Source organism: Drosophila miranda, chromosome 3 (genome assembly GCF_003369915.1).
Source record: "Drosophila miranda strain MSH22 chromosome 3, D.miranda_PacBio2.1, whole genome shotgun sequence".
Taxonomy (NCBI): Eukaryota; Metazoa; Arthropoda; class Insecta; order Diptera; family Drosophilidae; genus Drosophila; species Drosophila miranda.
Window position 1 is genome coordinate 4,179,961 of NC_046676.1, and position 24,555 is coordinate 4,204,515.

Genomic DNA, 24,555 nt, shown 5'->3' on the forward strand with positions numbered 1-24,555 from the left:
CTTAAGCCTAAATTTCAATAAAAATAGTTCATTCTAATTTCTCAGAATAATTTACACTTACAATAAATTCAACTCGATATTATCGCTGGAGTTTACCAGCACTGCTGTGTTGATTCGCTGTTTTCGCCCTCTTCGTTTTGGCCTGTTTTCTTGGCAACCGCGTAAATGTAAATTTCGCAACTTGTTTAAATTGTTATTGAAATAGCAAGCGCAGGTTAATCGTAATTAATTAATTAATTAGATTAATTACCTAAATGAAACTACCTGAACTACAGTATAAAAGACGCAAGACTTGGTCTTTCGAAATCGTGACTTCAGAACTGCGCACTTAAAATCAATAACTGTAAGGGCCACGCTCTATACATAAATGTGAAACGCCCAGGAGTAACGGGAACAGTCCGAACAATGTCCGACGAAGAAGAAGACTCGGTGTCCGAGGGCTTCTCTGCCAGCGAAGATGAGTGGAAGCCCAACAAAGATGCTCGTGGAGGCGAATCATCGGACGACGACGATAGCGAATTCGATGAGATGCAAGTAGCAGGGGCGGCTGGTGCTGCAGGGCCTAGCGGCCGATCATCTGCGGGCGCGTCAAAAAAGAGGTAAGCAGGCACTCACTGGACATTCAGTCCGTTTTGGTTAACACTGTGCTTCAGCAGGGATCAGAAACCGCCAAGCGGCATAAAGGGAGCTTCAGTAAAGAAGCGCAAGCCAAGTGGGCAATCTCTGCGCTCAAAGCTGTACAACAAGTACCGACCGCCGCCCAAAACGTTTCAAACTTCACCCTCTCAGCAGAACTCGCCATCAGCGTCGGGTTCAAAAAACGCAAGAACGCCCAATGAAAGCGGTTCACAGGATCGGCAGTATGCTGATTCCAGCAGTGAATCCAGCGTGGAGGACTATTTGGTGAATCCTGCTGACCTCGATCTGCGCTCGAGCTTCTTTTCGGCTCAGCCACCGTCAAAGGATAAATCGCCAGCGCCGCAATTCGATTGCAATGCAGGTGTTAAAATTCTCTCCGACTCCGGTTCCGAGGATAACAACGACAGCAGCGTCGAGGACAAAGCGACCAATGCGTTTGACTTCCGCGGGCTCCTAGAGAATGCCAACAGTCTGGAGCGCACCAGGGATGCACTGGCCAGACGCGCCGTCACAGCCGCATCGCCGAAAAACCGCGCCGCAACAATGGATGTCAATGCACTGCTTGCATTGGGCGAAAATCCAAATCAGAACTACGCCAAGGCTATCGAATCTGATAAGGACGAGGTGAAGGAGGAGCGAGCAGGGCGACGAGCTGCAGCAGAGGCCCCGCCGCCTCCCTTGGACGGACCGCCTCGTCTAAGCAAGACCAAGTCGACGCGCATAAAGCGACACACCAAGACGCGGCCCGTGTCCACTGTGGTAGCTGCTGCTCAAGACACAGACGACTCCGATTTTGAGGAAGTGGCAGGTAGGAGGAAATACAAGTAGTTTGTCTACGCTCCAGAAGGCGAGTGGCGTGTGGCTTGTCGCGTGTCGCGTTTGGAGCATGCTTATGAAAGTTGGTTGTGGCGCTCGATGGTGTTAATAGGATGGCATCCTGGTATCTGAAAAACAAAAGCTTCCAAATTGCTCTGTATGAGACTGTAGTTTTGTTTTGTACTTTATTTGTATTTATTCGAGTGAAAATAGAAATTACTCACAGACGTAAGGAACGGAATGAAGCTATGTAGTCGTATCTCTTCGATATATAGTATGTACCTATTTACTGTAACATATTGTTAGTCGATCAGACTAAAGAACTAGCCTAACACATTCCCCAGAATTTCACCCCAGTAGATGGCTTTTGTTGAGAGTGCTTTGCTTTAACCCAAACTAACAATAACTCCTGATGATAACCTGTGAAAGGTATTGGCCCGTCGCACCGACGTCAAGCCGACAAAGTTCGTGATTTGTTTATTGTATAAATCCCGTGTATTCGGAATCTGTACATCCCTGCGCCACTTATGCGGGCCTAACCAAGAACCTACTATGAAAACGAATTCGAAAGTTCAACTACTGTGCTATAGAGGCTTCTGGAAACAAACAGAACACTTAAAATCTCTTCGATATTCATGAGTTCAGTGTAAAAGGATGGGGGGTTAAATGGCCATGGGGATGGGGATGGGGTGACATCTGAAAGAGAATTCAAATACTGTTGATTTTTTGTATCTAAATGTGGTTTAAATGTCTGCACACACGAGTATACGGAACCACGATTATATGCAATAAAGGCCACTCACTAATTATGAATACTTTATACAAACTGCATTTACATACATACATACATACATACTATACAATAGCAGTACATAAGATTTTTTTGGGGAGTGTGAAGTTTGCGTTGAGACAAAAGCAAAGTCCCGAATTCAAGCAGATTGAAATTCAAAATGCAAATAATAATTAATGTGCAGTGTGCAGAGTGCAGAGTGCAAAACATTTGTGTAGTTACTTTATGGCAATTTCAAGTGTTTCAAACAAATGAACAACAAATAGCTAACCTAACCGATTAGAACTGATGTTTAACGAATTTACTTTAGCAAAATTATGGCCATTCCACAGAGTATTTAGCATTAGCATCGCATAGCATCTGCAGAGTGAATTCTGAATGCTGAATGCAGAATGCAGAGTAAGAAAAACAGAATTAAAAAAAGAATAAGTAACTAATGAATCCGTAATTTTAGCGCAATTTAGTGAATGGAATGTTGATTGTAATATTAATTCAGTAATTCAGTAATTCAGTAATTCGTAATTCAGTATTAAACTTAAAACCGCACTTTAAATGATGTAATAAAATAAATGCAAATGTTAAAAGGAGTTAATGGCTCTGGTCTGCTGTATGCTCTCGGGGGTGGTGTGCTATCCAGGCCCCTATAATAAATAGCCTTAATGTAAGCCCCCACTTCGCCAGTGTCGCCACTTCCTCATTGTACCCCACTTCCCATTGCAGACGCGGAACTTGGCAGCGACGAGGATGGTGCCGCCACTCCGAACATCTCTGGCGATCTGGAAATCCACATCGGCCTGCAGTCCGGCCACGTTACCAAGGAGCAGAAGACCCAGCACGAACTGGAGATGGCGCTCAAGCGTCGCCTCAACCGCGACATTAAGGATCGATATCAGCTGCAGCACAAGGTCAGTCTGCTGGCCCAAATGACCCGCAGCATGCTGTACAATCGCCTGCTGGGCGACTCCGAGCTAATGAACGGGGCATTGAAGCTGCTGCCCAGCAGGAATGCCTATCCCACGGAGCGGGGCACCGAGCTGAAGTATCTGCAATCCTTTGTCACCTGGTTCAAAACTGCCATCAAACTACTGAGCCCCCAATTGTATCCCGAGCGAACGGCGGGTACCAAGCAGGGCATTGTCAAAGAGCTGCTCACGCAAATTTCTCGTAAGGAAGCTCGCTGCAAGCAGGATATGATCTTCATATTTATTGTTCTTGCGCGAGGTATGGGCATGCACTGCCGGCTGATCGTCAATCTACAGCCAATGCCGTTGCGGCCGGCAGCCAGTGACCTAATTCCCATCAAGCTGAAGTCGAATGAAGCGAATAAGAATCGGAGTCAGACGGTCGACTCCGATGATAAGAGCGTCTCCGGTGGCGAAACGACGGAGCGCAAAGGTGCTGCCAAGGCCAAGCCCGCGGGGGTGAGCAGTGTAATGAACACTAGCAAGCCAAAGCTGGGCTCCCCAACAGAACCTAAAGGGCCGAATCCCAGTTCACGCAGTTTAAAAAGTGTCAAGAAGGAGAGCGGTGCAGCTAAACCGGCCAAAAAAGAGGCTGAAGACATAAAGCCGGGCTGTAGTCCCATCGCAAAGTCCAGGATAGTCAAGAAGGAACCAGAGCGGGCACTGAAATCTGACGTGGTCGCAAGCCCTCCTAAAAGGGGTCTTAAAGCGCACCCAAAGTCCGAAAAATGTGTCTTCGAGGAAAAACCAAGTACTTCGAAAGCAGCCAGGCCGCAGTTGTCTGCGCTAAAGCGTGCCAGCACGGTTACAGGAATGGCGGCCGCGGACGAGAGTAAGAAATCCAGGTTGGCTCCTGACAATGTGTTCTCCCCAGTAGCAGGACGGACGCGCAAAGCAGCTGAAAGGCCAATACCTGCAGCTCTGCAAAAGAACAGAGTGGGGTCCCCGCAGAAGGTCGGATCCCCCGTCATTCCTAAACTGGTCTTTTCAAAAGCCAAACTGCAGAATGCCAAGCACAGTGATGCCGAGAACGCAAATCCCACAGAGAAGCATCAGCCGCAGCATAAGCAGCAGCTAGGTACGCGAGAAACACGGTCGCGTAGCAAGTCGCCAAAGGTCCACATCTCACCCACTTTTTTAACGGGTAAATCTGGCGCAGCAAGAGCAGATAGCACTCCGAGCCAGGCGCTTACCAAGAGCCAAGAGGCTGAGGCTGGGGCTGGGGCTGGGGCCAGAACGGCTCCTGGACGGCAGCTTCGGACTCGACAGCCGAAGATCGGAAAACAGGCCATACCGCAGTTAGATGGCGCCGACGACCTGCCAGTGGCCAAGAAGCGTCTGAAGTTGGAGAAGCTACATAGGTCGCCCGACTCCGACGAAGTATTTGAGCCAGCCAGGCCAGTGAAGAAAGCGCCGGTTCTGCCCAAGGCAGTGGAAAAGTTGCGCAAGGACAGGCGAGTCTTGTCCACAGACGATGAGAGCGGCTCAAAAGGCAAGCCCAGGCTTGACGCATCCGACATGTGGGTTGAGGTCTGGTCCGAGGTGGAGGAGCAGTGGATCTGCATTGACTTGGTGAAGCTAAAGTTGCACTGCGTAGACACCATCAGGGTAAGACATAATATTCCAGAGCCATCAAATATGTTAACATCGTGCCCTTGCAGAAAAATGCATCTCCAGGCCTGGCCTACGTATTTGCTTTCCAGGATGATCTGAGTCTAAAGGATGTGACCGCTCGCTACTGCGCCAATTGGAGCTCCATCGTTCGAAAGGCACGCGTTGAAAAGTGCTGGATCGATGAAACCATCGCTCCGTATCTGGGACGTCGCACCAAAAGGGACATCTGCGAGGATGAGCAGCTGCGGCGCATACACTCGGAGAAGCCCCTTCCCAAGTCCATAGCCGAATTCAAAGATCATCCGCTGTATGTTCTCGAACGGCACCTTCTGAAGTTTCAGGGCCTCTATCCGGCAGATGCGCCGACTCTTGGCTTTATACGTGGGGAAGCTGTCTACTCCAGAGATTGCGTGCATCTTCTGCACTCCCGGGAAATCTGGCTCAAGAGCGCCCGCGTCGTGAAGCTGGGTGAGCAGCCCTACAAGATTGTCAAGGCGCGTCCTAAGTGGGATAAGGTAGGCAACTCCACATCGAGATCGAGCAGCGTCATTGACTAATGTAATGTATATGCTCTGCCAGCTCACGCGCTCTGTTATTAAAGACCAGCCACTTGAGATATTCGGCTACTGGCAAACACAGGACTACGAACCTCCCACCGCGGAGAACGGCATTGTGCCGCGCAATGCCTACGGCAATGTGGAGCTATTCAAGGCCTGCATGCTTCCCAAGAAGACGGTGCACCTGAGGCGTAAGTTCCATTAGCCGTGGGGATACCACGCCATAATTCTCTTGCTATTTTATTTGTGTATTTTTCGTTTGTCGACAGTGCCCGGACTGATGCGCGTTTGCAAGAAGCTGAACATTGATTGTGCCAATGCAGTGATCGGCTTTGACTTCCACCAGGGCGCTTGCCACCCCATGCTAGATGGCTTCGTTGTCTGCGAAGAGTTCCGCGAAGTGGTCTGTGCGGCTTGGGAAGAAGATCAGCAGGAGCAGGCGCGCAAAGAGCAGGAGAAGTACGAGACCCGAGTCTTTGGCAATTGGAAGAAGCTCATCAAGGGTCTGATTATACGCGAGCGTCTCAAGAGGAAGTATAATTTCTGAATGTTTAATTTTCTTTGTGTTTTCGTGTCGATTGACTTCCTTCTTTGTCTCAGTTTCGAGCTCCAAATTATGTTCCATTTAAATAAACTGTGCGATTAATTTCTTTCTTTCGAATTCATTTATTTAGCGACTGTTTAGTATTTGATTTTCGGTAGCTTTACATATGCATAATCAATCGTATATTATTATTTGGTATCAGTTAATTTACAAAACGACTTTTCATTAGCTGAGTAAGTATAAAGACATTGACGACTAACGTTTGAATATATAGAGGAAAGGAAAAACAGTAATTGGGCTCCGACTCTTCCAGGCGTCGTCAATTGTATCTCATCGAATATCTCATAGTAAGCAGTGTAGTGGTAGTCAAGTCTCTACAAGAGCATGGAATGCATCGGAACACTAGTAAACTAAGGCAATCCATAAATTAAATCGAGAACTAATATGCAAAAAGAGTGGCTTATCGCTTCAGTTGGTTCCACTGCGGTACTCCACACTGATCTGCCGATAAGTTCGATCAGTTCCAGTCAGAATCAATGGGAATTTCGGTCAAGTTCCACTGCTGCCTAAACCTACGCAGGCAAGGTCGTGGCCGAATGCCTGCCCGTCGACACGGGGTTGCCCGGAGACGGTGTCGCACTGGTCGTCTGCTGATGCTGCAAACAGCTCTGGGCCTTCAAATACTCGACATACATTCGCCTGGCTTGGTTGAGAACGCGTGTAACGTCGTGCTTGCGCACCATTTTGTCAAAGTGCATCGCAATTTCGTTGTAGTCCATTCCCGCTTTCATGATGGTGTTGCGGTGCTGCAGCAGCAGGGTAAGGCAAAGGAACATCAGGAAGGCATTGCCACCGCCGAATTCTGACGGCGGAGGCAGTGCCGCCGACGTGGTGCCAAGTGTTCCGGCGATTCCATTCAGATTGCCCGTTCGTTGTGGCGAATGTGTGTACGCGCTCTCGTCGTCGGCATTGGTGGCAATCTCCACAAGCGGGGATACTTCCACCAAATTCGGCTCTGTTGAGATGGGCAGGATCACCTCTGGCAGGCTACTGCTGTTGCGCATTCCCAGCGGACTATGCCCGTCCAGCAGCAGCTGGCTCTCGTCGATGAACGGATTGAAGGTGCGGGACTCGTTCAGCTGGACGCTGTTGCTCTTGGTGGCCGCTAGTCGCTGGCGACGTCGCATGTGCAGTTCGCTGACGTCGGGACACGTTATGATCTCGTTCTCCTTAAGATCATCTACCATGTCCAGCGTGTCCTTGTCTAGCTCTTCGTACTCTATGGCGTCTGAATCCATCGGCCGTATTGTGCTCTCCGTGAAGGGGAGGCCGAACACTTGGCGATCCAAGTTTTCCGCCTCCAGACGCAGCTCACGTGTTATTGCGTTTGTCATGGGATAATACTCTTGATCCTGGTCTGGCTCCTGGTCGGGTGTGCAGCCGCTGGTATTTCGCACCTCTGGCACCCGGTCTCCCGGTTCCCTCTGCTGCAGGTCCGGAGTGCGGAGTACCGGCGAGATGTTCTCCAACTCCAGCTGCAGATTGTAGCTGCTCAAGTCTTGCGCCTGTTGTATGGCCGTGGCCGCTGTTGAGGCGCTCCAACTAGTATCTGGCAGCGAAGAAGAGTCGGACTCATCGAGGGACCCTCCCAGTCCGGCTTTGGTCAACTGAACCAGCGGCTTGGAGAGCGAAGTAGAGTCTGGGGGAGACCGCTTTTCGCCCAAAAACTGCTGATTGGCAATTCGATCTGAGATGCGGTTCTTATTGATTGTTGCGAAATTGAGAAATTCGTTGAAATTCTTGACGAGCTTGGGCGGCATCTGGCTTTCGCCATTACCGGAGATGGCAGTCTCGCCATCTTCATTGAACGGAATACCAATGCGGCTCGTCGATGCAAGCTTCTCCTTGAGGTCCTTGAAGTGGCTGCCGCTACTGACGCGCTTTACACTCTCGCTGACGTGACTGGCATTCGATGCCAATTGCTTTGCAATGCTATTGCTTACGGATAAAATGTTATTTTGCTGTGGCTTTTGTCCCACGGGGCCCTGCGGTGCCTCGTCCAAGTTGCAAGATGAGGATGAACTGCACAGGAAGGCCCGTCCTGGAGAGGCTGATTTTGGGCTTTCCGCGCCTGGGGCCTTTTGGGCATCATCTTTAAAAGGATTCGTTTCAAGAAAACGCGAGGAGTCCTTCCTATCAAATACATCATCATCCTCCTCGGAATCCTCGCCGGCAGTTAGTTTTTGCACAGACTGAACGATTTTGCTTTCCGTGGCCCCCTCAATTAGCGCCAGCATTTTGGACTCGTCTAGGCTCTGGTGCACTTTGGCAGAAGTACGTCGTTGACGACGAGCAGCTGCCCCCGCATGACGAGACATATTGTCGTCCAGACTGTGATTCAACCGCTTTGTGCTGTCCAGAGCATGGCCGCTGGCCCCGAGGGAAGAGCTTAACGAGCTGAGAGATGCGGACGAGCTCTGACGGCGCAGTGCACAGACCTTTGTGTAAGGATTCTCTCGCGGTTTGTTTAATAGATAAGAAGGACTGGTCGGCGTCGCGCTGTAGGAGCTGGAGAACGTGCTGGCACTGCTGGGCACTGAGGCATCCGCAATGGCCAAGAATTCCTGCAAGATGCCCATTTCGAATTTGAATAAATCAGCTAAATATATTTTATATTCACAAACCTTCTCAAACAACTGAAGCTCCATTTCGCTACTGGGATTGCTGCCATAACGGAGCGAGCTCCACTGTACCTCCAGCATGCGCAGCGCATCCTCGAATGGGAACTCCCGCTTCAGCTCGAGCAGCAGCCAACGGTAACAGAAGAGTAAATCGTCTGCCTGCTGCGACTTGAGGTACTCCCAGAACTCGGGATCGTAGAAGCTTAGTGCCTCTGTGAGGTGTGCGAACTTCTGCGTCATCGCGATGCCGTCTAGCATGAAGTTACCGCGGACTCGAGACATAATGGCACAGAAGCATATGTAGGCCTGGGCTTCATCGTTCATGGTGACCAGAAGGGGCGAGGCTATATCCGACATTCCCTGACAATAGCTGACCGAGGGATGGTTCAGGGCGTAGGTGGTGAGGATGTTGAAAAGCGATGCAATGTTCTGATTGTCGTCGCTGCCGGCGTAGAACGGATGCAGTCGGTCCGTGCGGAGGACATCCTTTTTCACCATGCTAGTTACGTAGGCGAGTTCTCCGGCCACACTGCCCCGTTTAATGGCCGCCTTCCATGTGTCCCTAAGCCTGCAGTACTGCTCCGACTTGCGCCGCATAAACTCCATACGCTGATGCCCATCCAAGGCCAGTCCGTGTGTCCCGCCTGGATAGACATTAAGCAGGTGCTTCCACACAACGCGGCGAAGGCTAGGATCGATCCCGCCCAGGAAGATCACCTTGTGCAACTCATCCTTGCGCTGGATCTGGCCTAGAGCATCTAGGAACAGGCGAAATTCGCTGTCGCACATGGGAGGTCGAGGCGGAAGATTGGCCATGTGTTCCTCGGACAAATTGAATGCCTTCTGAACGATCGAAAAAGTCTTTTCCATGTGATTCATGATGAGACCCGGCAGCTTCGTCTGCATGTGTTGAACATATTTCTGCGAGACTCCCAACGACTGTAGCGGCGACACCAGCTCCCGGGCAGATGCATGACCGCCACCACTAGCACTCCCCCCACTTGGGGTGGCAGAGAGTGTCGATGAGGTAATGCTGCTTGATCGGCTGGTGGTTGCGGGTGACTCCGTCTCGCACTCCCTTACCAGTGTGAACGGTTTCACATCGATCTGCAGCATCAAACAGGGCTCTGAGGCCGTCTGTATGGAAATGTTGTGAATTCGAAGAAACGCCGCATCGAGGTCCCAATCAGAGCGGACGGCCAAGTAAATTTCATTGCCAGCCGGATCAAAGGCTTTGTATTTAATGGAGAAGTCGGACTTGACGTCAAACGCCTTGGCGAGCAAAGAGTACAGAACCTCCAAAGTTGTAATCTGGGGGTCTACCGAAAACTTTCGCCACTCTGGTCTGGTGGTCGACTCGCATTTCTGCAACCAATGTGAAATGTGATAAACGCGAAGCAGTGGCCTTTGTTGTCTCGCTGGCCCTCTTGCTACTCACCTTCACTTTAACTCTCACAGCCTCTCTGGGGCAAATGCCTGCCATCTTGTTGTTGCACTTTGCGACTAACTTGTTTCCATTATTTTCATATTTTTTCTTTTGTTTGTATTTGATTGCTTTGGAGCGAATCGAGAGGTCGCAAGTAGAGCTGTTGTTAGTGATGTGCCGATGTTTACTGATGTTTTCCGATGTTTTTGCTGCTACCGATGTTGAGAGATGTATCGATGTTTTGCAAAACATCGGTAGTTTAATTTCATATCATTGCAATGCCAAAGTAAGTAAACATATTTAACTTAAATTGAATCAAATTTACTATAGATGGTATACATTTGTTTAAATATGAAACTGCGAACGCCGTTAACGTCATTCGAAGGCAGCCCGTTGTGTGTTTGGGAAGGTACGAAGAGTACTGCTCAGTCACAGACACATACCTTATTAATATTACAGAATATACAGTACAATCTCATACACAAATACTCATAAATACAATTGTCCATGTCACTTCATGTGAATGAATATGACGGCACGAAAATTACATTAGCAACTAAGAATAGACAATTGCACTTGTAAACTCGAACCCACCAAAAAGGATGAAGCAATAAACTGTTTACTTTATTGCCGCCAAGTACCTAAGTAAATGCACTGATATGTAATCCCCGCACAGAGTAAGTGCACCCTATCTAAAAATACACTCACATGGAGCCTGTGCGTTCCTTTCCATACAATAAGAGTACCACTGCTAGTTATATAAGGAGATGCATTTGTTCAATAAAACTCAGTATCAGAAACAACCACAACTGCCTGTCACTAATTTTCCCATCGCAATCATCAGAGGCTGACGCCGTTTCTTCAGATCCTCATTTTGCGCACCGTAGGATACCCACTCCGCAGTCCAACTGGTTCAAATTCTAGTTGCGAAGATCAAACTGTAGACGGTTTATGTACCGTATACAACACAGCTTCCAACAACACAATTTTTAAGTTTTAAGATTTGTTTGTATAATAATAACGCAATAATAATAATATAATCAAATGGGAAGGTTTTTAAACATGTTAACATCGATGGTTAGTTGAAACATCGATGTTTTTTCTCTCAAAACATCGATATCCGAAGCGCGGATTTGTCTTAGCCCACTCAACCCTCCTCTATTTAAACAGATTAACGACTTGATTTAAATGGCGGAAAATATTACTGATTTTAAATTCTTCTTTCCTCTGAACTTAAAAAAAAACCACCCTATTTTTGCTTTAAAATTATTCAATTTTCATTATTTTCGGTGGAATGTAAAAATAACACTTTGGCTTATAATAGGTTAATCGTTCTCCGTCAAGGATTGGAAACCATATTGCTTAATTTTGATGAATCGTCGAATTTTATTAGCTAGATAGAACATATAGACTATATATAGACTTTATATATATATGGATTTAATGAAACTTGTATGTCTGCCTTGCAGACCGTAGTAGTTTATGGAGAACAAAAAATAGTGCCTTTGCGAATATCTGAGATATAGGATGAGTTTTATAGGATAGTATTTAAATATCAAAACAATCTTTTGGAAACATATTATTTTGTTACCACAAAAAATATTTTATTATATTCATTTCATACTCATAATGGGTTTAAAAACATCAATGTTCAGTTACATTGATGTATTGCTGCCGACTACGCTTTTTTCCCGTTAGATCTGGCAGGATCTGCAGGAATCGCTATGGTGGACTACATAATGTGCCGCTAAAACGCTAAAACGCTAAAACGCCTGGCGGATGCGGACAAACTATTGCCCGAAACAGCATCCACAGTCGCGGACACAGTCACGTTACAGATGAGGAACTAGCCGCTACTTCCCTAGCAAATTGGGCGGACAACCGGCCTGGCTGGACCTGGCTCATCTAGTCGATCTGTCCAGCCGCAGACGCTGGCTTGACGTACACAGCCATTAAGGGTGGCCAAGAGTGGGTGGGTCCTGCTGTATGTAAACAATTTTCCCCACTTGGGCAACATCTGGTACAACACTCTGCTTATCTGCGGATCAGATGAATATGGCACTGCCACCTAGAACAAGGCTCTGGCCGAACCTGACGCCGCGGGGGATCTGCGACAAGTTCATACATCGCTGGCTTGGCATTAGTTTCGATTACTCCACCACCCAGGAGCAAACAAAGTTGCAGCAAGGATGTCCACAGTGGTTTCTACATCATCACTGAAAGAGTGAGGCATTTGCTCTGCCAGATGTACGACCGTTTTTTGGCCGATCTGTGAGTATTCCATGACTTTCTACCTTGAAATGTAATCTCTAAATCGAGCTTTGTCTATAGTTTTGTGGAGAGCACCTGTCCGCATTCCGGCTGCGGCTATGCAGATGCCTGATCAATGATCAATGCAGCAAGCTGGTGAATGCCACCGAACTGATCCGTCCACGCTGTCCTCGGATCAGTTCTTTATCGATCTACCCAAGACCGAGCGCCTGCTCTGTGGGTGGGTGGATAAGGCGGATAATGACTGGACCCTGGGTGAGGGAGGGCCTCAAGTCGCTATGCATCACTCGAGACTGAAAACGAGTATTCCAGTGCACCACAGCAGCTTCGAAAAGAAGGCCCAGGCGATGCAGTAGAATGGCGAAGCCATTGCGCTATTAAAAAAGGGCATTAATCTGTTCCTCCAAATACCTAAAAATACACTGTTCTAGCACTGCACCAAATGCGTTGCAAATACGGGCACCACTTTTAAAAAGCTGCATTTATCTGCAGTCCTCGGCCACCCGCATGAAGAAACTTCTTTAATTTGTGTCTCCCAAGCCCTTACGAGATATCGTTGTATGTAAAAAAGCGTGAAAGTGATTTCGTGTGATACTTTCCACACACCCACTTTTTCTCCTTCCTGCGGATTCTTCAAGACACTTAACTTTTATAAACAAAAATGTATTTGCAATAGTTTCAGGTAATACGGAATTGCCAGGAAATCCAATTCGTACCAAAATGATGGCACACACCGCGGTATTGGAAGATCCACGGCATGTTTCGGGTTAGAGTGTGCTTAGCTTGTTTTTACTGCCACAACAGGCTCAGGATGGACAATGGTGGCATCCCGGGCTCGGCTCCCTTTGAGAATCCTGCAATTGCATGGAAAAACATGGAACAATTCAAGAGCTGAGCTGCTTCTTCCCAGCAGTCACCGCGTGCTGGCGAACAAAACAAAAACATACCCAGATAAAGCACCATTGGCACGAATCCCCAGTGGAATGTCGTTTGGACCACGCCGACGACCACTCCCAAACGCTCCTTGACTCCTTCGGATAGCTCCATTTCTTATTTAATTTATTTTTTCGATAATCAGAATCAAAGATTATGAAATGTGTCGACAGAATTCGCCAGAACGCCTGACAGTATTGGTAAACGGGTGCGACCAAAACTACCAGACTTCAAATATTAATAAATCTATTCTGTTTGGCTAAATTTTGTAGATTTTGTGTGTACACTTTGGTGTCTTTTTTTTATATTAATATTATCAATGTAGATATCAATTAATAGATCAATGTCAATGTTTCGTGGCATCAGATAATTTATTTAGTTTGATTGGCTGGAAATTCATTGCGAGATTGGGCAACCCTGCATATAGAGAACAGCTGGTTTTCAACTCTCTTTGACATGTGGAACGCTGCGCTTTAGAGAATTTTTATTTTGGTTTTAATTTATTCTCACCGCCAAATTAATTATTCTCGACGCAGATCGCCACGGATTGCACCTCGCAGCAGAGAGCGCCATTCAGTTTAGTCGCACCACAAAAGTAAGTGATAAGCACCTCAGTTTCTCTATCGCATTGTCATTTTCGCAGGCGACTAGAAAAAAAGACATTGAAAAATCAATTCCGTATTATGTAAGCTTCTCGGCACTCATTTAACGACAGTTTCTCTGTGTTGCAGCCGCTCATTGCCTGGCCGGACCATGAAAACGACCAATCTCGGCCTGTATGCTTTCCGTTTAACCTTCGGTCAGGTAAGCCTTCGTAAATTAAACCAGAAATACTGGAAGGTATTGTAGAAAGCGCACCAAGAACAAAATGCAAATGGGTGAACGGTGGGGCTAGGGGATTTCCGAAGTAACCCACTGAAGGCCGCCCCTACCGTACACACACATACACACACACACACACACTCACAAATGATGGAGCTGGAGAAACTGCAGTCGGGCGACCCGTGCCGAGAGTGCCTGGGCCTGGGCCTCGACCACAGGCTACGCTACTTTTACATCAGTCTCGAGGAGCAGCTGCTAAAGTGCGAGTCCCGCAGCTGCCTTTGGCCGCACAACGATGAGGTTTCCTCTGACGAGGAATTTGACTTTGGAGAAACAGTTCCCATTGAAGCCCCACAAAATGAAAACACTGCTGCTCCAGACGAGGACGATGAGTTCATCCTGCAGCTGCTGCAGGACCTGGGGTCAGGCGTAGAGCCAGCAGCAGTGGAGACCCAGCCGGCGTCTGATTTGAATCTCATCTACATGCCGGATCTTCTTTCTGGTCCTCTCACTGAACCAGAGGCTTGTACAGGGCTAGATTTTAGCTGGCTGGAGCCGAGCATTCCCGATAAGAGTGAATTCCCGAATCGCGTGATAACCAAAGAAGAAATTCCGCAGCTGCCTAAAACGCTGCAGACTGCGCCTATGCTTAGTTCAAAGACTGATACCTTCAACACTGCGCCGATACTTAGTCCCAGAGCTAGGCCAAGGAGCGATCCCTTCTGCACTCCGCTGCCAAAGGCATCCACTCTGCTCCGGAAAGAAGCAAACCTTAATCCAGTGCCCTTGAAGGCGGCCTCAACACAAGCGAGAATTCCCGAGAAAGATATTCTCAGCAAGGACAACCCGTTCCTGGACGCCATAAAGCGGCATGATGTTGCGCCAACCCGCAGCTCAAAGACGACGCGCAGACGCCCAGTAGTCAGAACTGGGGCGGGCACGGCTTTGCGGACGCAGGCGGTGATGCAGCTGCTCAAGCACCGGCAGGAGCAGGCGGTGGGAGCCGACTCGGAAGCGAAGCGCCCACCACAGCTATGAAAATTTGCAATTCTTTTTGTTTGAATAAATTTGCGAATGGAATTATGCATATGAGAATACGAGAAACGAAATCAAGTTCGTTTATTTATAAACAATTTCGCTTTGTCTTTATTTTGTGTTGCGATTTGAAGATTACGCCTGTGTGCGGCACGCGCCTAGCGCATGTTCGAGCGTGCCAGAACCAGAGCAACGATGCCGAAGAGATGTGAACTTTGGCGGCAACGAGGACAGGCTGAGTGCGTCACTGAGAGTGGCTCGGGATTATAGGCCGCATCGGAGGCTTATCCGTGGAAATTTTGACGTCACGAGAGGGACAAAGATTGCAGCACAACGGCGTCGTTAGGCCAGTGGTGAGAATGAGATCGGCTGTCCCTATCTAATCAGCTATTGCATCGACCCCAGGCCACTCTCGTTTAATCAGTTCAATGAACGTGTTTGGGCCTGTGTGTGGGGTAATCGGTGGCATGAACCGGTTGACAACGGCCCCGGTCGCAGTTTCTTTGCTGCGTAGTAAACGAGACAGACACTGGGCTGGGCACTGGGCCAATTATATAGCGGCACTTGTTTGTTTGGACTTCTAAAAATACTCGTATCTACAAAATTTAAAGAGCCGTGTGAGATGGTACCGCTTCTAATCGTGTTTTTTCCTAATCTCTTGCAGGCGCCGCCGCTATCTGCGCAGGCCTCGACGAACTGCAGCCATGCGTACACCACGAGCTCGTCCAGCTCCAACCGTGTGGTGACGCGCTCGGCCACCATGCTGGCGCTTTTCGGCATCGCCCTTTCCTCGTTCAGCCTGAAGCAGCTGTTGGCCAAGAAGCACAGCAAGCACAATGCCCTGCGCAAGCTTTAAAGAGGATGTCCCTGCCGAAACAGACGGAAACGATGTTGGGCTAACATCGGAAGCAAAGGAGTAGCGAGGAGGCCAGCCGCCATGTCCTGTAGTCATACAATCTGCCATTATATATCCATTATCCATTATCATTACAACATTCACACTGTACATTTCTTAAGTTAAGTCACCCGATCGCAAAACTCAACAACAGGCATGACCGCGAGGCAGTTTATTATGTACCAACTTTTGTTTAAATGCTGCACCTATAACATGCATATATTGTAGCTATACTTTCTATACTGTTCAGACCACTCGCAGCGATTTCGCATGCAGCGCCAACAAGGAATACAATTTGTGATAATCGTGTAGTGTATGAAAAAAAACAGAAGGATGTACGATTGAGGAGGATAGAAAATTTCTAAATTTCCGCTTACCATTTGATTTTTTGATCCCCGTTTAGTTTTTACATATGTATATTTATATATATTTAGTTACAAATTGTATGTAAATCGGAAGCAACTAAAACCAGAGAAGCGACTAAGTAGGAAGGGATATACTCGTACATACATTATTGACGCCGTTGGACAGTGAATCGCTGAATCGCAGGCTGTGTGCGCTTCAGGTGCAACAGTATCCAATCAACAAATTAGTCTTATTTCCATATTCTAATAAATGCAATTTATTCAATATGGAATGTCTCGTTTATTACTATATTATTATACTATGTATAATATTACTGTTTTATTCAGATATCCCTTAGTTAAGTCCGACGGGAAATGGAGCAGAGATCTTTTAGAGAGTTAAAACCTCTTAAAACATAACGAAACAAAAATCTTCATAAACTGATGATTTATAAAAATACCTCACATTGATGTATCTAAATAATTGAATGTGTTCGCAGCTTCGATTAAAGTCGATCGAAACCTTACTATGTGGCATCTTGTTTATGGGAACTCTGCCTTTGTATAATTGTGATCCAAGTTGGTGTTATCTACGACATCAGGATAGATGGATATGGTGGGTGTACGCTAGGTGTAATTGTGATCCAGGTTGGTCGCATCAATGACCTCGAACAGATGGGACATGGCCTGCTCTGTTGCGCTCCGCTGGGCAGTCTGCTTCGCGCTCGCGCTTGCGGTTCGGTTCCGCTCACGGGCTTCCCAGTACTGCATTGTCCGCACAGAGGGTAATGGATAGTTCCTTCTCAGCAGCATGTTGTAGACACTTCTGCTGGCCGCATACAGATTATGCGTTTCTATTAGGTCCGCCCTGGGCTACACGATACGCCTGTCATTCTGAAGAAGAGAAGAGAAGATCCTCTCCAAATTTGTAACGAGTTGTCCATAGAGCTCATTCGATTTGTCCAGCTGCCGTTGCAGTCTCTCCGTATCCCTTTCGCTGGTCTGGATGGACAGATTCATTATTAAGTTGTCCCGTTTCAGTTCGGAGCTGCAACAACAGTGAAATTAAATTGGGATATGCAATGGTTTTGAGTCCTACTTTTCCTTCTCCAAGACCTTAAGGTAGCCATCGGCGTCCACCACCTGTACTTGCAGACACTCCTCCGCAGGCAGTTCCTCAAATTCGTAATCACTCTCCGACTCCTCTGGCTGGTCCCTGGCAGGCTCTTTATCGTATTGCACCATTAGAGTTTCCTCCTTTGTCTCTGGTGGGAGCAAATGCTCCTCAACTATTTCTAAATCCATATCTTGATGCGATTGCAGGCTGGGCACAGCTTCTGGCTTTAGTTTGAGGGGCGTCAGATATCCACAGACCCCCCAATCCAGCCGCAAATCCCTTTCGAAATCCTCCATTTCAAAGTGCTCCAGGCAAATGCGCTCCACTGGGTAATTTATGTCGTCGATTCGGCGGCAGAAGAGGGTCCACTGAAGGCGCAGCTTTGAATCGCTGGGAAATCTGAAGGAGCTCTGGCTGCTTCCCGTCAGGCGGGTCCTGCACTCCTCGACGGCGCAAAACATATTCGTTTTGGTATTAAAACGGATTTTCTATTTCTATTTATATTTTATATTCTTATATTTTCTATTGCACTCTTTTGGGCTCCAGTGACGTCAGCTGTGCGGGCGAGCAGTGTTGGGCAACGGTGCGGCAACGTCAAAACCATATGAAAAAAACAATAAAAAAACCATTCCACAAATGGGTGACGTGCCCGTGTCATCAGCATCGACAATTGTTATTATATTTGGTTAACTGGAAACGGCCAAGCCACTGGCCAGCTAAATCAAATGCAGTAGACGCCTCCCCAAGGAACAACGGAGCACACAGATTGATTGTTTGTCGCTAGTGGCGACAGGGACAGGTGGTACGACAGAGAAGAATGGGTATCAACGTCAGCCGGACGGCGGACCTGGGGTCCAACGAGTGGCTGCAGCGGTTCGTTGGGCGACACCACATTGCACACGATGACGAGGCCTTCTGGAACGGACTTCTCAACTACAACATTGTGTTGCCGGAGAACAGGTGCGTACTGGGCGGGTGCTGGAAGTTTGTAAACGTCATCAAGTGGTCTGGTTAACGTTTCTTCGTTTTTTTCAGCCAGGACCAGCTAAGCCTGGACAGCCGGCTGGAGACGCTATGTCAGTCGTTCATCGGTAATAATCTGAAGACTGGCAACTTCGGCTCCCTGGTCACTGTGTTCCTGGAAAAGACCAGCGAGCTGCTGTCGCTGTCTGACCAAGAGAGCAACATGCATGTGTGGCAGACCTTCAATGCCCTCTTCATCATTCGCACCTTGGTCAAGTACATCAATGAAACGGGCTCCGAGTTCCAGCTGCTGCAGCACTTCGAGGCGCTGCCCAGCGCAGAGCTTGTGCAGGCGGCCGTTGAGCTGCAGCAACAGACGCCAGCGGAGAGTGCCACCATTGCCATCGAGGCCACAGAGCAGGCAGCGGCTGCCGCCGCATCAGCGCCTGTCTTCGTGGACGGCGCCAAGTTCGAGACCTTTATTGATGCCTTGGTGAACCTGATCGTAGTGATACCCGTCAAGGAGTTCACCTACCACTTGCACCTGGAGGCCGTCAATATGCTTATCACGCTGCTGTCGGTGCATCTGTTTGCGCAGCAGCCCACGGAGAAATCGATAGTCTTTCGCACGGTCTTCAAGTGCCAGCACGCCAACGTGCTGATGTCGGCCCTGCTGCACTTTGTGGCGCGCATGGTGGAGGTGCCGCATACCATGTTCGGCTCCAGCTCAGCAGGCTCCATCGTCTTCGGCATCGCTGAATCGCTGCTATCCATCTTCACGTTCCGCAAGCAGCAGGATGTGCTGAAGGCAAGCAACGCCGTTGGCGGAGAGCTCTCGCAGCAATTTCGCACCCACTATCCGCTGGCCAACCAGAGTCTACTGCTCATCCTTATACTGACAAACCACTGCACCGCCCAGGAGAATGCCTATCGCGCCAGTCTCTTTAGCTGCGCCGACTCCAAGGACTCGCCCAAGCAGGGAACGGTGTCCTTCCAGATTGACTTCTCGGCCGTGTACGAGACACTTTGCCGCATTGTCACCATTGACCAGGCCACGCTGCTGCTCTATCTGCTGCTCCATCGGAATGAGCGCTTCTACAGGTTCGTCATGCAGCAGCAAGACCTGGAACAGTTGGTCATCCCCATTCTGCAGACTCTGTACAATGCCCCCGACAGCAACTCCCATCACATATACATGTCACTGATTGTACTCCTCATTCTGAGCGAAGACGAGGGCTTCAATAAGAACGTGCACACAATTGTATGTTGTACCTGTCACATGCTCTCCTCCCATTCCATCTTATCCGCGTGCTATTTCCATACTGTTTCCAGATGCTGAAGAATATCACGTGGTACACGGAGCGCAGCATATCGGAGATATCGCTAGGCGGCATTCTCATCCTGATCGTCATCCGCACCATACAGTACAACATGCTGAAGATGCGCGACAAGTACTTGCACACCAATTGCCTGGCAGCTCTGGCCAACATGTCCGGACACTTCCGCGCCCTCCATCCATATGTGGCGCAACGCTTGGTCTCGCTGTTCGAGACGCTGGCACGGAAGCACACGCGGCTGGATGCCCAGCTCAAGGAGCCAGCCGACAGCGCCGTGTTTGTCAATGTCGTCACTACGGCCGAGGATATGCTTCAAGACCTGAGCGTACTGGAGGAGGTGCTGCGCATGGTATTGGAAATCCTCAACTCCTGCCTTACAAATCAGCTTGTGTATTGTCCAAACCTAGTCTACACGCTGCTGTACAAGCGCAGTGTCTTTGAGGGCTTCCGCAGTCATCACGCTTTCCAGGATGTCGTCCAGAATATCGACATGGTTAGTTATACTCTTTAAAAACATATTCAATTAAAATGATTTATCCCTTTCCCTTTTCAGGTGGTGGGCTTCTTCTCATCTCGTTTGCAGCGCGTGCAAGAGCAGCGCGGCGAACTGGGGGTCAATGAGGTGCTCGAGGTGATATCGAAAGGTGCCAGCCAATGGTCCAGCGATCGGCTGAGGGTAAGTCAGCCTTTAAGCCAATGAGAGAGATATGTGCTTCATGAGTTTTTATGGCTTATTATTGCAGAAGTTTCCTGATCTTAAGTTTAAGTACGTTGAGGAGGATGCACCCGAGGAGTTCTTCATTCCATATGTCTGGACGCTGGTCTGCAAGTATGGCTGCGTGCACTTCAGCTCGGAGAGTATAAAGACCGTCACCACGGACATTGCCTGCTAATATTTGTCCACGCTCCCCACGCACACTCTTCTTATTCGCTTCTCCTATCCATGAAGCATATCTGATCTATGTATATGTCATCTACTAAGACAGAGCCTGGCTCGCACCTATGTATGCCTAATGCACTAATTCAAGCCAAAAGGTCAAACTGTTGTATCGAAAGAAAAACGAAAAACACACCTCGAACGTTGACGATAAATGGAAACAAAGCTAGACAAGCGATCTAATGATAATACCTAGAGCAAGTAACGCTATTGTATGTTAACCGTCAATCCAATCGGAAATTGTTCAAGTTAATACCTACATGGCATAAACCACATAACATATGATAATATTTAGCTGCGCTGACAAACGGAGCATACCTATGGATGTTGAGCGGCAGAAACGAAATCGATAAAAAGTATATACACATATTGAAGAAAAGGATAATATATATATATATCTATATATATATATATATATATATATATAAATATACCTATATATGTATACATAAACATAGATATATTTACATTGCGTATTTTAGTCTATGGATAATGATATATTATTGTATTTAGCAATTGGAAAAGTCGATAAATTATATAATAACTAAAGTTTATCATTGTCGTGCCCCTCTCTCTTTCTGTATTTAATTTCTCTATCAGCGCTTGGATAAGATAGCTTTCTGGGTGGCAAATCCTAATGTGTTACCAAATTTTCTTATCTTCGCGTAGACAGTATGTCTATTCCAATAGATAAAGTTGCTTATAAACAGATAATGTTGTCAACCCACACGTTGGATAGTCTTAGAAACAATATCTGTGGCACAGTGAGGTCCATGAAAGTACTACATCTAATACAAAAAATTCTCGTGTCACGGTGTACACTTGTGCATTTAGCAAATAGGTATGTAATTCCTGTCTAAATCATACTAATATAAAAAAATGTTAAGGGTCTGTGTAGTTAGGTACGGCCGCAAAGCATTGCTTCGCACAACCATTCCTTCATACTCCGGCGACACTCCCCTTGCCCTCCCTGCCATCCGAAGCTTCCGCATTATTGTTGCAGGAAACTTAGTGGTTGCATCCCATACCTTGGGATGCGCTACGATGAGTGGCACGACCCATTTGTGGGTCCAGCGTCTTTAATCTATTCATATTACTCCTTTCGCCTACACCTCAGCATCACTGTTCTGCGTGGTGTCGTGTATCTCCTTCCTGTCCCGTATCAGCTCCTTGAGCGGAATTGGCGCGGTGATGACTATTTGTATGTTTTATGTTCTATGACTTTAAAAGGTTTCTATACAGAGAGAAGACAACGTTAACAAGTTCATCGAGCATTTACATTCGCTTCTTTTCTTCGTCTCGCATTAGAGTACGAGACATATTTTTAATATTCCGCTCATCTGAAAGTGCTGATTGGTGCTGTGAGTTCAAATTCAAACATGAGTCAGATGACATGTGTTGCTCATCAGGAAAAGTGCAACTACATACCAGAAATTGAGACACCACCAGAACCATGGAACGGCTTGCTCATCGGCACGGATCCAAATTCAAACATGTTCCATGCCCATTCGCACATTCTGTTCATGCTACAAAATGACGTTGTTTGGAGGAGCAGAAATAGTTCTCAGCACTGCGGAAAATGGTTTACCGGGTAAGCTAGTGATACTATGATGTTTTGATTTTGAGCAAAGAGAAAACTATCGTAAAGATTTCGAATTCATTGAGTGAAAATTAAATGGCGTTCGCGAATGAGTGTTTTCTCGAAAATATTCAGAATAACAGAATGCTATCTTCAGAGAACGAAGCTTTAGACACTCCTGGAGATTATTTTCGTAAGTTTTATATAGTCTTATATATTTGCATAAGTAGCAGAGACTTTTTATAGGTTCTTTTTTAGAAATTGAGAACTTAATAGGCAGCCTTCCGAACAAAAAAGTTCAAAAGTACCACATGAATGTTCAGAAAATGGGTATTGTGTATACGCAGCGTGTACCCACAAATATTTGAAGCTCATGTTTTCATGTGTTGTTGTTTTTTTATTTTGCATTTCATTAATCATGGGTGTATCGATGCCACCGATGTCTGTCTGCTTGCGCTTGATTATGCATATTTGCACTATCCACGGCAGCAGCAACAATTACAATGGGCCCCGTCTTGTTTATTACTACGTATTTTTCCCACCAGCAGCACCCCCACCTGCAGGCAGCGCCACTAACAGCCACAACAACAAGAAAAACAAAGAACTGACTTTTACTGCCTGCCTGACGTCAAAGTTCGTTGACTTTGGTTGTTGTCGGTGTGGGTGTCGTTGTCGCTGTCGTTGTCGTTGTTGTTGTCGCCGCTTCAACATAGACACAGGCCCATCGAAAGGTTAGGCATGCAGTAGGGTGGCTGGAGGGTGGGGTAAAAGAGAATATTGTTATGCTCTCGCAGAGGGTATATATGAATTCGATCAGGATGACAAGTTGAGTTGAGTTGCAAGTTTCCACACTGCCAAATTGAGATACTCGAGGACTGTCTAAGCGATCATAGACAATTTTTCAGAATATAAATAGGTGTAACAGGAAAACTTTGTGGTACATTCAAAAGCAGATTCGAAGCCCAACAATTGGCTTTACAAATATCAAATGATCGTCGCACTGTGGAAGAGTATCTATACTTCTGCAGGTCAGTGCTGTATTCTCTGAATTTTGCATTTTTATTTGCACTGTGGTCGGCCGACTTGGTTGCCGTTGCACTTTTGTCCAGCGCTTCGTCGTACGTGCCTCAAATAATAAAGTTCGAACTGCAGGAAAGCGAATAAAAAGGGGAAAAATGAAAGAAAACAAAAAAACCCAAAGTAAACATTCATGTTGTATGGATGTGTAGCTAATAAAATGCGTTTACTGTAGTTGCGCTGCTGCCGCTGCAGAAACGCGGAAAATGTGTTATTGTGCATTTTCATGGCATGTTGCCGCTGTTGCAGTGCCGCGTGCGCCTAGTGCATTTTAATTAATTTCTAGCTTGCAACAAATGGCGAAAATTGTTCAAATTTCTTTGCAGCTCATTTTGCCATTAATTTTGGCTGACTGCCTACCTCTGTTGCAATTTTAGTAACTGCTGCTACCTGCTTCTCTAGAGATGTACAGGCTAAAAAGTGCTAGCCATTTGGATCTGGCCAATAGCTTGTTCCTATTTCCGTTGCTACCTTGCTTCCACAATTGACTGAATTTAAATTCCATTCAATTGAATTCGCTGCGTTGCCCAATCGCATCGCAGAATTTTCCAGAAGCTTGGCCAACAGCGAAAAAATATTGCGCATGCGTCGCTTGATTGAAGCGAGCTTCCCTCCGCTCCACGCAGCTCACTCAGCCCCTTGACCAGACCGCAAATTGTTAAGCAAATTTCAACAGATGTACAAAATCTGTGGCCCATTCATTGGGGCCCATTATGATACCCAATTTGATTGGGCGATTAAGCAGGAACTAGAAGAAAGAAGTGAGAAATTAGCCTTCGAAGAACCTCTTTTAACCTGTAAATGGAGTATAGAAGCAGGAGCTGGTCCTAAAAAGAATACCAATCGAGTAAGTTCTCGAACGTTCCAATAAATAATCAATCATGAAGATATGAAGAAAAATAAGATCGTATCGAAAAATATTTTATTTCAGTTACTTGATGGCATAGCGCCATCTGAATGCTATATGTATGTGTTTATATCTAGAACACATTTGGGGTAGATTTTACTTGATTCCATGGAATTAATGTACATATATATTTGGGGCAAGGGATAGGCAACTGTTCGTCATAATCAACATATGTAAACATCGACCCAGGGTATCAGAGCACCGTAAGAGCTCTAGTAGCTGCCGGGCCAGTCGCCGGTTGCTATCATGTGTTGCAACTACGCTCAGCTCGATTTATTTGGATCAGTAAAGCCCGCATTTTCGCGTTTT

At 47.0% G+C, this 24,555-nt stretch overlaps 6 protein-coding genes across 9 annotated transcripts; 3 read left to right on the forward strand and 3 right to left on the reverse strand.

Annotated features, from left to right (window-relative positions):
- Positions 1–95: 95 nt before the first annotated feature.
- LOC108158473 (DNA repair protein complementing XP-C cells homolog) lies at positions 96–6,031 on the forward strand. 2 transcript variants are annotated; one of them, XM_017290776.2, is made up of 6 exons: positions 96–599; positions 654–1,447; positions 2,966–4,815; positions 4,869–5,336; positions 5,401–5,569; positions 5,648–6,031. In XM_017290776.2, the coding sequence occupies exons 1-6, from the start codon at positions 406–408 to the stop codon at positions 5,923–5,925; spliced, it is 3,753 nt and encodes a 1,250-aa protein (XP_017146265.1). In that variant the 5' UTR covers positions 96–405; the 3' UTR covers positions 5,926–6,031. The 2 variants fall into 2 exon arrangements, with proteins under 2 accessions (XP_017146265.1, XP_017146266.1); XM_017290777.2 differs by having other exon boundaries at positions 657–1,447.
- On the reverse strand, positions 6,021–10,218 carry LOC108158474. Its single transcript, XM_017290778.2, has 3 exons — positions 10,042–10,218; positions 8,607–9,968; positions 6,021–8,546 (listed from the first exon to the last, which is right to left on the reverse strand). The coding sequence occupies exons 1-3, from the start codon at positions 10,084–10,086 to the stop codon at positions 6,495–6,497; spliced, it is 3,459 nt and encodes a 1,152-aa protein (XP_017146267.1). The 5' UTR covers positions 10,087–10,218; the 3' UTR covers positions 6,021–6,494.
- A 2,724-nt stretch (positions 10,219–12,942) lies between these two features.
- LOC108159723 (mitochondrial import receptor subunit TOM7 homolog) lies at positions 12,943–13,435 on the reverse strand. The gene is made up of 2 exons (XM_017293244.2): positions 13,248–13,435; positions 12,943–13,154 (listed from the first exon to the last, which is right to left on the reverse strand). Exons 1-2 carry the CDS (start codon positions 13,345–13,347, stop codon positions 13,090–13,092), a joined length of 165 nt encoding a protein of 54 aa, XP_017148733.1. The 5' UTR covers positions 13,348–13,435; the 3' UTR covers positions 12,943–13,089.
- A 230-nt stretch (positions 13,436–13,665) lies between these two features.
- Positions 13,666–16,167, forward strand: LOC108159720. Of its 3 annotated transcripts, none has more exons than XM_017293242.2 (3): positions 13,666–13,828; positions 13,949–14,037; positions 15,755–16,167. In XM_017293242.2, exons 2-3 carry the CDS (start codon positions 13,987–13,989, stop codon positions 15,944–15,946), a joined length of 243 nt encoding a protein of 80 aa, XP_017148731.1. In that variant the 5' UTR covers positions 13,666–13,828; positions 13,949–13,986; the 3' UTR covers positions 15,947–16,167. The 3 variants fall into 3 exon arrangements, 2 of the variants coding, with proteins under 2 accessions (XP_017148731.1, XP_017148730.1); XM_017293241.2 differs by having other exon boundaries at positions 13,668–13,828; positions 13,965–14,037; XR_001775351.1 differs by lacking the exons at positions 13,666–13,828; positions 13,949–14,037 and adding an exon at positions 14,044–15,443 and having other exon boundaries at positions 15,755–15,816.
- Positions 16,168–16,273: 106 nt separating this feature from the next.
- LOC108159722 lies at positions 16,274–17,980 on the reverse strand. Its single transcript, XM_017293243.2, has 2 exons — positions 17,429–17,980; positions 16,274–17,377 (listed from the first exon to the last, which is right to left on the reverse strand). Exons 1-2 carry the CDS (start codon positions 17,905–17,907, stop codon positions 17,203–17,205), a joined length of 654 nt encoding a protein of 217 aa, XP_017148732.1. The 5' UTR covers positions 17,908–17,980; the 3' UTR covers positions 16,274–17,202.
- Positions 17,981–18,068: 88 nt separating this feature from the next.
- LOC117187890 (dymeclin) lies at positions 18,069–20,844 on the forward strand. Its single transcript, XM_033390824.1, has 5 exons — positions 18,069–18,406; positions 18,482–19,670; positions 19,742–20,239; positions 20,300–20,422; positions 20,490–20,844. The coding sequence occupies exons 1-5, from the start codon at positions 18,264–18,266 to the stop codon at positions 20,637–20,639; spliced, it is 2,103 nt and encodes a 700-aa protein (XP_033246715.1). The 5' UTR covers positions 18,069–18,263; the 3' UTR covers positions 20,640–20,844.
- The last annotated feature ends 3,711 nt before the right edge of the window (positions 20,845–24,555 follow it).

Excerpts from the sequence above, each read along its gene's own strand:
- LOC108158473 (XM_017290776.2), top strand. The coding sequence starts at position 406 with ATGTCCGACGAAGAAGAAGACTCGGTGTCCGAGGGCTTCTCTGCCAGC. Across the intron at positions 1,448-2,965 it reads CGATTTTGAGGAAGTGGCAG|ACGCGGAACTTGGCAGCGAC; the intron begins GTAGGAGGAAAT and ends TTCCCATTGCAG. Across the intron at positions 5,337-5,400 it reads CGCGTCCTAAGTGGGATAAG|CTCACGCGCTCTGTTATTAA; the intron begins GTAGGCAACTCC and ends ATGCTCTGCCAG.
- LOC108158474 (XM_017290778.2), bottom strand. The coding sequence starts at position 10,086 with ATGGCAGGCATTTGCCCCAGAGAGGCTGTGAGAGTTAAAGTGAAG. Across the intron at positions 9,969-10,041 it reads CTGTGAGAGTTAAAGTGAAG|AAATGCGAGTCGACCACCAG; the intron begins GTGAGTAGCAAG and ends CATTGGTTGCAG. Across the intron at positions 8,547-8,606 it reads AGCTTCAGTTGTTTGAGAAG|GAATTCTTGGCCATTGCGGA; the intron begins GTTTGTGAATAT and ends GGCATCTTGCAG.
- LOC108159723 (XM_017293244.2), bottom strand. The coding sequence starts at position 13,347 with ATGGAGCTATCCGAAGGAGTCAAGGAGCGTTTGGGAGTGGTCGTCGGC. Across the intron at positions 13,155-13,247 it reads GCCAATGGTGCTTTATCTGG|GATTCTCAAAGGGAGCCGAG; the intron begins GTATGTTTTTGT and ends ATGCAATTGCAG.
- LOC108159720 (XM_017293242.2), top strand. The coding sequence starts at position 13,987 with ATGAAAACGACCAATCTCGGCCTGTATGCTTTCCGTTTAACCTTCGGT. Across the intron at positions 14,038-15,754 it reads TCCGTTTAACCTTCGGTCAG|GCGCCGCCGCTATCTGCGCA; the intron begins GTAAGCCTTCGT and ends AATCTCTTGCAG.
- LOC108159722 (XM_017293243.2), bottom strand. The coding sequence starts at position 17,907 with ATGTTTTGCGCCGTCGAGGAGTGCAGGACCCGCCTGACGGGAAGCAGC. Across the intron at positions 17,378-17,428 it reads AAGGTCTTGGAGAAGGAAAA|CTCCGAACTGAAACGGGACA; the intron begins GTAGGACTCAAA and ends CTGTTGTTGCAG.
- LOC117187890 (XM_033390824.1), top strand. The coding sequence starts at position 18,264 with ATGGGTATCAACGTCAGCCGGACGGCGGACCTGGGGTCCAACGAGTGG. Across the intron at positions 19,671-19,741 it reads ATAAGAACGTGCACACAATT|ATGCTGAAGAATATCACGTG; the intron begins GTATGTTGTACC and ends TACTGTTTCCAG. Across the intron at positions 20,240-20,299 it reads TCGTCCAGAATATCGACATG|GTGGTGGGCTTCTTCTCATC; the intron begins GTTAGTTATACT and ends TTCCCTTTTCAG.